This window comes from Fundulus heteroclitus, chromosome 8, assembly GCF_011125445.2.
Source record: "Fundulus heteroclitus isolate FHET01 chromosome 8, MU-UCD_Fhet_4.1, whole genome shotgun sequence".
In the NCBI taxonomy this organism is placed as follows: Eukaryota; Metazoa; Chordata; class Actinopteri; order Cyprinodontiformes; family Fundulidae; genus Fundulus; species Fundulus heteroclitus.
Genome location: NC_046368.1, coordinates 16,325,423 through 16,338,342, shown reverse-complemented (window position 1 = coordinate 16,338,342; position 12,920 = coordinate 16,325,423). Strand labels below are relative to the sequence as shown.

The 12,920-nt window shown below is 41.9% G+C and overlaps 1 protein-coding gene across 12 annotated transcripts in view; it reads right to left on the bottom strand.

Moving 5' to 3' along the window:
* Positions 1 to 12,920, bottom strand: part of dnm1a (dynamin 1a) — a 67,066-nt gene that overhangs the window by 5,878 nt on the left and 48,268 nt on the right. For 10 of the 12 annotated variants that reach the window (XM_036140205.1, XM_012874506.3, XM_012874509.3 and 7 more), the window contains 5 exons: positions 6,659 to 6,768; positions 5,136 to 5,247; positions 4,099 to 4,113; positions 3,211 to 3,381; positions 2,880 to 3,121 (listed from right to left, as the gene is read on the bottom strand). In XM_036140205.1, coding sequence (XP_035996098.1) covers positions 2,880 to 3,121; positions 3,211 to 3,381; positions 4,099 to 4,113; positions 5,136 to 5,247; positions 6,659 to 6,768 — 650 coding nt within the window. The remainder of the gene's footprint in view (positions 1 to 2,879; positions 3,122 to 3,210; positions 3,382 to 4,098; positions 4,114 to 5,135; positions 5,248 to 6,658; positions 6,769 to 12,920) is intronic. The other 2 variants (XM_036140206.1, XM_021322579.2) reach the window with 1 other exon arrangement.

Genomic DNA, 12,920 nt, shown 5'->3' with positions numbered 1-12,920 from the left:
TCTGTTCTCGTTAAATCAAAAGGCCGAGACACAACCTTGGGTCCGAACCTCCACGCCCCAAACAAATTTATTTTTTCTCCGACACACTGGCTGCGTAGAAGCTCCCTCTACGGACCACTGTACTTACCCGGTTGAGTGTTCACGCGAGAGTATGTACCTCACATTTATATTAATGTTTTCTTTGATTATTTATTGAGCTGTGCGTTTTAAAGGACTAGGGTTAAAGGACTAATGTCTCAGCAGGTTCTTGAAAAACTAATCCATGCGTTTATTTTTAGTCGAATTGATTACTGCAACGGTGTTTTCACAGGTCTGCCTAAAAAGTGGATCAGACAGCTGCTGCTGATCCAGAACGCTGCTGCCCGCGTCCTCACTAAGACTAAGAAAGTAGAGCACATCACACCAGTTCTAAAGTCCTTACACTGGCTCCCTGTATCTCAGAGAATAGACTTTAAAATACTTCTGTTAGTCTATAAATCCCTGAATGGCTTAGCACCTAAATACATCACAGACTTGTTATCAGTGCATCAACCCTGCAGACCACTAAGGTCTTCTTGCTTCAGCCTTCTCCGCATACCTAGAACCAGAACTAAACATGGAGAAGCAGCATTTAGTTCCAAAGCTCCACTTATCTGGAACAAACTTCCAGATAATTGTAAAGGTGCGGAAAGCCTGAGTTCCTTTAAATCAAGATTAAAAACACATCTGTTTAGGATTGCCTTCAACTGTTCTAGTTAACTGAATCACCACTTTTTTGTTATATTTTTTTATCTACATTTTATTCCTTCTTGCTTTTATTCTGTTTTATTTTGCTATATTTTAATCATGTAAAGCACTTTGCATTGTCTTTGTACTGAATTGTGCTATACAAATAAACTTGCCTTGCCTTGCCTTAACCTAAATGGGGACGAACTTGGCCGGAAATTGCGTACAGTTTATCTTGCGACCGAGATAGAGCAGGGGTCCTCTTTGGTCAGAACTATCGGACACAGTTGCGTAGAACCGCAAGCGGTCTGCCCGGTCCCTTTCACTTTCAGCCAGACATAATTGCTACGACTTCAGACTAGGGGTGGGCGATATATCGAGTATACTCGATGTATCGATGTATGTAGTTTTCCTCCGCGCGATAGTTAAAATGACTTTATCGCGACCATTGCGTGTAAATTTTCATGGCAAGATTGTGCCGCTGTATTCACAGTGAATTTAGTTTTTCCCGTATGCTGTGAACGCATCACTTGCTCCTCCTCCAAACCAGAAAGCGCTCTGGCGCAGGCGCACACACACAACAAATCCCATATGACAGAAAAAAAACGTTTGTTTAAAATTTGCCAGCACCTAAAGAGCAACGGAAATATTTTTAAAATGCTTTGAATATGTAGCTGCGACTGGTCAGTTGATTTTATAGTCACAATACAAGCTTTTGTTTTCGGGATTGTCACATTTTTATTAGACAATTTTTTGTATCTCTCAAGCACAAATTAAATTTAATTCAGGTTTATTTTTGTCAGATTTTTCCTTGGTGTTCCTTTTGGCCGCTGGGATGTTCTGTTTTTAAGGTCCAGTGTTGATCACTAAAGAGCTTTAATGTGACAATATTGTAATTTGTGAAAAGCTTCTACGTGCAGCTGTGGTTAAAAAAATGGCTAAAATAAAAAAAATTTAACTATTTTTTTTTTGCAATCAATTTTTCAAACAAAAAAAATTGACACATTAATATGAGATATGCCAATGCAACTTTAGGCACTGTGTGGCTAAAAACATTTGTTATTCAAGGTTATTTGAACATATTGCGATATATATCGTGTATCGCGATATAGCCAAGGATATCGAGACATTAGATTTTCTTCATATCGCCCACTCCTACTTCAGACGATACGTTTTATCGCTGTATTGGACCCTAATTCGGATCCGGTGTGTTTCAGCCCTAAAGGCGATACTTCACACCCCGCCCCTCTCCAGGTCGCAGAGCGTTCCACTCCACTGCGATCGGACATTTTTGTAGCATGCTAGGAGACGGTGTAATGAGCGACTGAACATTTTGACTCATCCACTTGTACCCTCAGCATCCTTCAGCTTGGACTACAAAACTGCTCTGAGAAATAACAATGGTAGATTCGCGCGACTGGTGAGCTGGAACTCCGTGCTTAGCGTTTCCGTAGCATAAAATGTGACGGAATTATTCAAAGATGGTTTAAATAAGACAGAGAAAACCGAACAGCTTGAAAAAGTATGACCCAAAAAGAGTATAATCTACGCAGCTCCTGGACAATTTTCTGCATTTCTACAGACTCAAAGTACACATCAAATTTATTTCATTTATTTGATTTTGCATGACATGACCCCTTGAATGCGTTTACATCTAGTACAACACTGAACGTCGCCTTCCTTTGACTTAGGGCTGGACGATATAGAAAAAAAAGTATATCGATAAAATAGAAATCATACTGATCGATAATAATAATTATGAAAAAATTCAAAGCACATATTTTAAGTGCAGCCCTTGTCATTTTTATGCTGTCGCTTAGCAACCTATTTTTAGATACAGAACTCACAAACACTGAATTCAAACTCGATTCAATCAACTTTTTACCAAAACTGCAGCGTTTTATGGAAGAATAAACGAACGTGTGCTCTCTGAACTCTTTAAAGGGGGCGGAGCTTGGTTCCTAAGTCTGCGTTGTGATTGGTTGGGAGGATGTGATGCATATAAAATTAATCTACATGGTTAGAATGCACAAGGAAGGAAAATTTTTACTCTATTGAACTTTTTATTGACCCTTTTTTTTTCTATCGATCGATATATATAGTTACTGAATTATCGTCCAGCCCTACTTTGACTTCCTCCAACCACGCTTCATCTATCCACGACGATGACGCACCTTCCTCCCGAGCCGCTCCGCTGGACCTGCAGCCACGAGTCGTCTACGGGCGGCGGCATGGAGGTGCTGACGGTCGTGGTGCTGATGTCGCCGATGATGTGCAGCGCCTCCCGCAGGGCGTGGTACATCTTGAGCATCTCGTCACGCCGCTGCGCCTGCTCCTGGGACTCCTCCATCAGAGTATTCTGGTCGCCGCACGAGTAGAGCTGGGCCAGCAGCTCTGCGTTAATGAACTCTTTTGTCTAAACAACAAAACAGCAAATAAAAAATTTTTTTTCCACAGTTTACCTTTAATACATGTTACATTTTTTTTCCCCTGTGTCTCGCTCACGTTGTTAATCATGAGATGCATGACCGTCTTCGGTATCAGGTCACGCACGGTCTTGTTGACGATGGCCATGTAGGAGTCGACCAGGTTGCGAATTGTCTCCACCTGCCTCTCCAGCTGAGGGTCCATGCTGTGCATGAAGTTATCCGAGCCGTTTTCATCGCCGCCGTCGCTCTGCAAAGGCAAATCAGAGATGACCTACAGGAAACATTACTGTCGACAAGCATAAGCAGGAGTAAAGGGAAGGGAAGACAGGGATTTCACACCAGGAAGTGTTTCCCTGCTTTTCTCTGGATGTTTTATCAACTTACTGATGAAGAAAAAAAATGTATCATCAATACAAACGGAAACTTGTATACTGAGTAAACAAAATATATATATATATATATATATATATATAAAAAACAGCACCAACAAACCAAATCACATGACGCATGTTGGAGAATTAGAACCAAAATCAAAAGAAGCAAAAACCTAAAAGGCATCTATACTGATAATAGTATAATAGTGCTTCACTGGACTGCTCTAAATATATTTAGAAAGATTATCTTAGTTCTGTAAACGGATGACAGAACAAAAAACAAAAAAAAATACAGTCTTTTATTTTTACTGGGTACTTAGAACATTTAAAAAGGCTTTTTATGTCCCCTCCTCTACAATTAAGGCAAGACTGTACAAACATAATTGTGCCTTCTGAATCTAGAGTTGTTTTTGTGTGATTCACACCAAGTATCCATATCGCTTTGAAATACATAAGAGGAGCAGATAATGTGGAATACTGATTAACTGATAAACAGTTTATTGAACTGGATGAAAAACAAGTTCAGCAAACCTCATGAAAATGTGTGTGAATGATAAAAAGAAGTGCAACAGGTGAAGAGGAGAGCGTACCTTTCCTTCCTTCTCCTACGAGGAGCGCAACAGCAGTGCAAAGACATTGAAAAGGTGAAAAGGACAGACAACATGAGACACGACAACAATTAAACCGACTACGCCACGGAGGTCTGACAAAACTTTGAACGTAAGAGTTTGCAGGATTGCACGTGTACAAATGCGTGTTTAACAGGGTTCCCACACCTTGGTGAACATCAAATTCAAGGACCTTTTAAGGACTTTCCAGGACCAATTTCATCAAATTCAAGAACCACCCGTGGCGGCATTTACCCACTGTGACTGCTGAATAGGTTATCATATTTTAATACAATGCAAATTCAATAAAAGACTAAACGGCATAGAAGTTGTTGGGTCAGAAGCAATGCAAGAAAGTGGACTTAATTTATAGCCTACATTGATATTGATCATATTCATAGCCTACATTTATATCCACAGTAAATGGCTATGCCATACTACATTACATATAAGATGTACATTAGTCTACCGTTTCATGGAATTTTATGGAAAAAAGTGCAGCATTGAGATGTTCAGAATTATATCAATTTGTTTCACTTACTTTTATCTTTCATTAAGCTAGTTTTTGACTTTGACTCTGAAAAGTCGCTAAATATAGCGACAAAGTCACTGAGTTGGCAGCACTGCGTGAATGTAACCTATTGGACGCACGTAAGCCTAAACCGTAGCCTACCAACTAACGAAGAAGAGCGAACGTACTTTTGCAAATTAAAAGTCTGCGGAATCAACATAATTTTAAAAGATCGTGTGGTAATAAAATAATGACACACGAGTCGTCATCCGTGTGAACTTTCAACCCCACAAAAAAATTCAAGGACTTTCAAGGACAAGGTGTTTTTTTGGCTGCTTTCAAGAACTTTCAAGGGCCTTGAATTAATTTTTTTCAGATTCACAAACTTTCAAGGATTTCAAGGACCCGTGGGAACCCTGGTTTAAAGAAAAACCAATTAAAGCCATTTATTTTTAAATGTTCATGATTATATTCACGTCATTATAGTAAAAAAAAAATGAAAGCTTACGGTGACGCGTTCAGGATAAACTCCAGCTCTGAGGAAGGAGGCCTTCCACGCATCGAGATCTTCCTGGCTCTCACAGGCCAGCTCCAGCTGACGGTAGTCCTTATACACGTTTCTGTGGGCGTGTACATGGAGGGGTCAGAGGATGCTACCTGAGCAGCTACGCAAACTCCAATCAGCTAAAAATACGAATTGTGTTTAAGAGGAAACCTTCCAGGGTTGAGTTTTATCATGAAAATTTGATTTTCCAGTCGATTTTTTACACTTTCTAGCATCAAACATTAGACGAGCCTTGCACAGTTATCATTTTTGAATAATTATCCAGTAATATAAACATTTTCTGAAGATTTTCTGCATTTTGAACACATTTGTTTTTACTACCTACTTGCAAAAGTAGTTGGTAATCTCCTGTCCTTTTACCACTTTGTCCAGTCTAAAGTTCCAATAAAACCCATAACCTTTGGCTTTTGCCCATGGTTGATCTTCTGCACACTGCCTGTTTAACACAACTTATTCTTACTGGCCACCAACGTTTCCTGAAATGGACCGTACAACAAAATGTTGTTTGTTAAGATCTGACGCTATCCACGCATCGTCTGTAAGCTCTAGGGAGACACTGTCCAGCCATTTGGATGACTGAGTTTTAAACCAACATTGAAAAAAAAAAAAGTAACATTTTCTGTTTGTTTATGAATATATTTTTCATGGAAATTAAACACATTTAAAATCTAAAGTAAAAACACTACAACTTTGAATTTTTTTTTAAGTGCTGATAACTTGAAGTGACCAATATCAAGCAAAAAACATCATCTGTCATATGAACATTGCACATAAAAGAGGAGATTTTTTTTTCTCTGTTATAGCAATGCTTCTTGGAGGTAAATATATAGTCGTAACAACCAGTTCATTTTCCTTTAAATCGTCCCACATTTGTAAGGAAAATGCATTTGTGGGTTACGCCCATGAAAAGCTTGCAAAATCCTCTCTGCCGATGTTAAACAGCTGCTGGGGGAGGCAGTGTGATAGAGCGGGGTGGCATCTCCTTCGCTGTAAAAAAAACATTTACCATCACTGGAGGTAATCTTAATACAGAGAGACACATCAGGATGAGATTTGACCAAGAGTCAATAGTAGAATAAGATGTTTTGGCATTGGCAGAGTGGATCTGGTGTGTTTTTCATGGTCACAGCCCACTCTGCTGTCCCCCAGATGTGGGACTACACGACGGTAAATATTCCAATGGTGTTAAGACTTATAGCCTGGACTCAATGTTACAACAGAGAAATGATCAGCCAAGCACAAATTGTTATATTTTTTGTGTGCCAAGTTCAGTTAATTCAATTCAATGTTTGCACACTGAAAGAGGCTCTATTACACGCAAAACGTAGAATAAACCAGACATGGACACTTTTTTAAAGAAAAGTCAGCGGCAACTGTTGACTGCAGGCGTCCCCTGTTGCCTTCATGAACATTTGTTTACATAAGAAATCAAGCACTTTGTAAGGGCCATGTGTGGGTAACAGCACCTCTGTTCGGTGTTGAAGAGGGCAAAAATGTGCTTGCTGGACATGAAGCCCTTCTCCACATCCCGCAGCTTCAGGTTGTCCACGGGAAGCATGTACTTCTTCTCCTTCTCCTGCAGGGGGCGAGAGAGGGGCACTTTGGTGAGGAAAAGAGAGACGCTCCAAGAACGGAGAGGAGTTCAAGTGTGACAAAAGGAGGTTGAAAGCTGCAATGTTAGACAAGTGGAGATTGAAGTGTTAAGGCTGTTTAAGGACGACGAAATTTAAATTGCATGATTCGTTTTTGAAATATACAGAAGCAAAAGATCTAGAAATTATATTTTTTTTTAAAAAGCATTTGAAGTATCCCAGTTTGGTGACATGGAAGAGAAAACACAAAGGAGTCGCTGGTTTATATGTGTATATATATATATATATATATATATATATATATATATATATATATATATATATATATATGTGTGTGTGTGTGTGTGTGTGTGTGTGTGTGTGTGTGTGTGTGTGTGTGTGTGTGTGTGTGTATATACATACACACACACACACAAACACACAGACGTGGAAATCTCTTGTACTTGTAAATCTGCACACAAACTCTGTGGCATACAAACGCCCAACTATTTACGTATCAGGGAGGGAACCTCAAAGCTGGTCCCCTCAGTCGGAGACATGCCGGCTCTCTCTCTCTCTCTCTCTCTCACAAATATTGTGGTTGCACTCCTCGGGGTCTATTGTTGGAAAGTTTGAGTGTTTTACTGTACACAGTAAAGTAAGAATTATCAAAATTGCACCCTAAAAATAAGTCAGAGTGACAGAGTTTCTAAAAGAGGGCCCTCAATGCACACGCATACGTCGCTCCTCTTATAGTAGTCTCCAACTAACCTTAAAACCATCTGGAAGGGTTACCGCAGGCGTGCCCTGCCTAACCGTGTGTGTGTGTGTGTGTGTGTGTGTGTGTGTGTGTGTGTGTGTGTGTGTGTGTGTGTGTGTGTGTGTGTGTCAGAGGAGGAAGACACAGGGGATTTCACGTGAGACCAAACTCCTTCATCAAAGGATTTATGACCTGTGCAGCCAAATGGTCATATCCCCTCAATGCATGTAAAAATCTCCACAGACACACATGAACGCATATAAACACAGAAGCATTTGGCAGCGCCAGTACTCAGGGGTGTCTACCACACACACACACACACACACACACACACACACACACACACACACACACACACACACACACACACAAAAATAAGAAAAACTAAACAAAACAAGCAGTCGCCCCAGACTGCTGAATGCTGACATCATCATTTATAGCACTCCCCACCACCCCCCCCCCCCCCCACCCATTCTCCCTCCTCTTTTATTTCTTTTGGTTCAGCATTTCTCCATCTTGGCCTTCCTCGTTTTTCTTTTTTTCTTTTCTTTTTTCCTTTCTTATTTTCTTTTCAGCTCCCTCGTTCCCCTCGCTCTCTGGCTTTCCCCCTCTCCTGGGGAGTGAGCAGCCTTGGAACCGCTTTGTGCATTTTCCTTCCCTCTGGCCAGTAAATTCAGTCAGGAGAACTGGAAAAGCAGGAAGGAGGAGGAAGGCCGGAGGACTACCGACTGTCTAGATGATGGGGGGGGGGGGGAGTAAAGTGAGCCGAAGCAGAGGCGTAAAACAGCAACGGTCGCCCCGGACGTTTTGATAGGTGTTACGGGCCTGAAGTCTTGAAGTCGGTTTTAAGAGGCGTCTGCATGGGTCATGTCTGTATTTGCAACGCCTGACTATCCCTTTTCTTCCAATCAGCACAATTTCCAGAGGCTTTTGCCAGTGTGTGTTTAGGGATGCAGACTGAGTGCTTTCCCATATGCTGCCGTACAGCCAGTCAGCACGAGGGGCCAAGGGTACAGCTTTCAGACATTAAACACTCTCACACACGGAGCCATGGGATACAAACCTAAACGCACCGGTAAGGAGTATGAGGTTCTGTCACACGAATGCACCTTGACCTAAACCATTCAGGCCAGGCTTTGTATTTAGCGCCGTCTCTAGCTAGCCTCGTGAGACCATCCTGATCTCGCCAGCTTTCAAGGTTTCACTCGCAGATCAGTCTGGCTACTCTCCGTTAAAGAAAATTTGGAGCCGTTCACCAAACGAACGTCCAATCAGCGTTGGCTTTGAGGCGGGTTGAGGTGTGACGCAATGAGAAGCGCGACAGTTCAGTCTAAAGAACAGGGCGGCTTCAGCCGATGAAACTAGCGTTAGCGTGGCTATCGAGCAAGTTTTATCGGAATTACAGAGTATTTCTTCACTGAAAGAAGAGCAAAACACTGCTCTGGAGGCTTTTCTCAGAGGAAAAGATGTTTTTGCTCTTCTCCCGACTGCTTTCGGCAAGAGCTTGTGGTTGTGTTTTCATCGTCGCTGTTAGTACGTCATATGCTTCGTTGATCTGATTGGTTTATTTGGCCCGTCTATCACCAACATAGGCCAATCAGCTAACCAGTATTTTCGCCCCTTCCCAAAATTACTTCAACGGAAGGTTTCCAGATGGATACGCGGAACAAATCCATCTGGCGGAGTCAGGTTAGTCTTTAGCAGCTCCTGATGGCTTTTCCTATTAACTCTGACCAGCCTCCTTGTCTCTGCCGATCCTCACAGCATGATGCTGCCACCGCAGTGCGTCCAAGCATGTCTTATTTTTTTTCCAGCCAAGCGTAAAAGCTTTGCACGAAGGCCGTAAGTTTAACCACAGCTTCGTCGAAAAGGAGAACCTTGTTGAATTTCGCTGCCGTCAGACTGCATTTTGGGGCCTCTCTCCATGGCTTCCTTTCAACATCTCTACGATCTGTGGACAGCTACCTGAGCAGCGGATCTCTGCAGCTCCCAAAGTGTTACCTAAGGCCTCTCGGGCTGCTTATTTCATCAATGCTCTAATGCTCATCTATACACGCCTGGCTAAATCTTGTTAGTTTTGCAGCTCCTTTTCCATTTTGGGTTGATGTTTTCTTTTCTTTTCTTTTCTTTTCCTTTGCCCTGCACCTTCGAACGCGCCCCCGGGCCAAGGCGCTTCATAGTTTGCGAACAAAGTACACTTTCCACGTATTTGTTGTGTCAGGGAGTAAAAAAAGAGAACCGCCAGAGGAAGTTCCCTCCTGCATTCATACATGCCTTTCGCCCTGTTTGCTGGCCATTAAAAAAAAAAAGATTTAATCTGAGAGGCTCGAGCGTTTCGAAACGTTAAATCGCACACGATCACATGCACGCCTGCCCCGGTGACCTTACACATCCCGCAGCAAATCGACCAAACGGGGGACGCTGATTGGTCGGTAAAAACCTGAGAAGGCCCCCCGGTTTAAAAGCCTCCGCGTTGTTTTAAGGGGGAGGGTGCGTGTCCTGCGTGTGTCCGCGTGCGCGCGTGCGGTCACGTGTGCGTCGACGGGAGTTTGATAGAAAAGTCCTGGTGACTCGGGCCGTTCATCAAAGCGATGCGGAGGAGCCGCGCGGCATCTGGGAGCAATAACGCTGCCTCTAACCCTTCATTACCACAAAGACCGGGCCCTGGGTGGCAGCCAACGGCAATTTTCACAACCCTCCTCCTCACCTCCCTCCGTTTTTCCTTTCCCTCCATTCTTCTGCCATTGCCCCCATTGAGTTCAGTCTCCCCCAGAAAAAAGAAAAGAAAAAATGTAACATAAAGGGGGCAGTTCTGTTGTTCCTCCATAGTGTGGATCCACGAGGAAAGTTAGGTTAATAAACCTGTTTTTGCTGAACTGGTGGTGGAAGGGGGGAACAAAAATCACTACTAAAAAAACTTTACAAATATGATGAAGACTAAACACAAAAATCAGAAATCAAACACAGCGACTGGAGCTGTGAGAAAGCGCAGAGGGAACATCTGAGGAAAAACCTAATTAGTCTTAATGCAGTTTGGGCTTTATTTAAAGTAAGACCACATGTTCACGGCATTTAAATCAGGAACAGAAAAGCCGAACGCAGAGACGTCCAGTGGGAAACTGTTAAAAACGGAGCTATTTCAGGTCCATGCGTAAAAACTTGCAGCTGTTTATGACTCATCAGGCTTGCAGGGTTTGAGCAACAAACCCTTCTAACAAATCACCTTGGGCGGCGCGCCAGTGTCCACACACTCTCTAATAGTTCATAAATTATAATAAAGTGTTACCTGATAACAGAGCAGAGTCCTCCTCACGGCTCTGCCAGCTACAGGGTCCAGAGTCCCCGAGAACAACAACACTGAATTCCCAGACACGATGGACTGAGTTTTTGGATGCAATGCTCTCACTGTCCCGGTCTCTCCTCACTGTGTGTGTGTTTCTCGGCTCGTCCTGTGAGGACGAGCGCAAATAAGAGCAAACTCCTACATTAGGACAGGAAGCCCGATGTCCAGCGGCTGAACACAACCTAACAGGTCAGTGCTTGTTGCTGTTTAGCGCAGGGGTGTCAAACTCATTTTGGTTTAGGGGCCGCATTCAGCTTAATCTGATCTCAAGAGGGCCACACGAGTAAACTCATTGCAAGATTAAATAGAACTAATAAAAGTGGACTTGTTGTTGGTTTTTATATTAAATGAATTTCACTTTTACACAATATATTATGAATAACCTCAGCGTTTTTAAGAAAACTATGTGCAATTTCAACAATACTTTTACTCAGTTAAACATTTACTTGTGCATTATGCATAGGAACTGATCACAGTGATTGTACAATGATGAAAAGCATTTATTCACATTTTTTGGAACTTAAAAACACTGTCCTGCATGACAAAATACATCAAATAGATAAAAATTAAGAAATTATTTAAAATCAATTTTCCGCATCTGAAGCTCAGTGCTACCATCTGCTGATTAAAACACAGCGCCCCTCGTGGACAATATAGGAACTGCATATTTTCAATTAAACAATGTACATGTTTTTTTTTTCAATAATTGTTTTATCATTCTCTTCCTTTTATCTCCTCTTTCTTTCACCTTTTATTTTGTTCTTCTTCTTCTTCCTTTCCTCTCCTACTTTCCCATTGTAGTGTCCATATCGTTTGAGATATTCCACGCATGAATCATAATAAAACTATTCACATTCATAAATCAAGCGGAGCACTATGGCAAAAGCAGTTCTGCTCCACTTGTGAAAGTCAAATCTGTTGAGCTCTTTTTGGCATTAAGACAACAATTCGTATTGCCACATTGCCAGACAGGACACTGGGAAAAAAATAATAATAATTCTCAAAAAACATTTTTTTTTAATAATGATAATGCATTTAGCCACCAGGCCGGACTAAATTGTTCGGCGGGTCGGAACCGGCCCGCGGGCCGTATGTTTGACACCCCTGGTTTAGCGGCTCATTGCAAAGCAGTTAATCAGAGGTTCTTCCCTTTCCTGCAGCAAGTCCGAGTAAAAATAATAAAAAAAAAAACGTCAGATTTATTGGTAAGGATCCAAGGGAAATCTTCTGACTTTTCCAAACTTAATTTAACTTGATCTAGTCTTCTTAAGGCATTTATACAACATGGGGAAACAAAAACTTCTGGGAATTCAAAGCAGACACTGGTCGGGATTTACATACGGAGCTGTAAGGAAGGAAGGAAGGAAGGAAGGAAGGAAGGAAGGAAGGAAGGAAGGGGGATAGAAAATGAAGTCTGGAAAAAACTAATATTCTGCTTTCTTTTTCCACTCTCTACCAGACATGGGAAATGCTTGAACCAAATTCCAGACTTTTCCAGGCTGATCAGGACGTGCGATCACTCACATCTGACCCGCCAAAGCGCAAAGAAACAGACGAAAACCTGAAACCACCGGCGTGGAAACAAGTTGCGACTCTCGCCACATGTGTGTTTGACGGAGACCGGGCGTTCAATCAGCGTTTTGGGGGTGTTACTCGTTTCACCGGTGGACAAAAGCTCACACCAAGACTTTCACTGTTCCGTGGTGGCAGGAAATCTGAGGAATATTTATAGTCGCTTTCAGAAAGTCCCGTAATCACACCGTTGGAGGTTCCTGTATTTATATTACTCTGTCAAAATGAAGAATGGCAAATGTGGAGCGTCTCCTAGTTTACACAAATGCACAAATGGGAAGTACGGTGGGGGTCTGTGGGGCGTGGTTTTAGAAAAAAAACAAATAGGGATAAAATGTAAAAATTTGCAGGAAAATGTTTTTCATTCTATTTATTTATGGTTTTAATACCTTTTAACCTTTTCCTCTTCAACATGTGTTTTTTATTAATGTTTTCTTTTTGTGTGCACTGAAAAATAATTGTGTTTTTTAAGGAATCTGCTC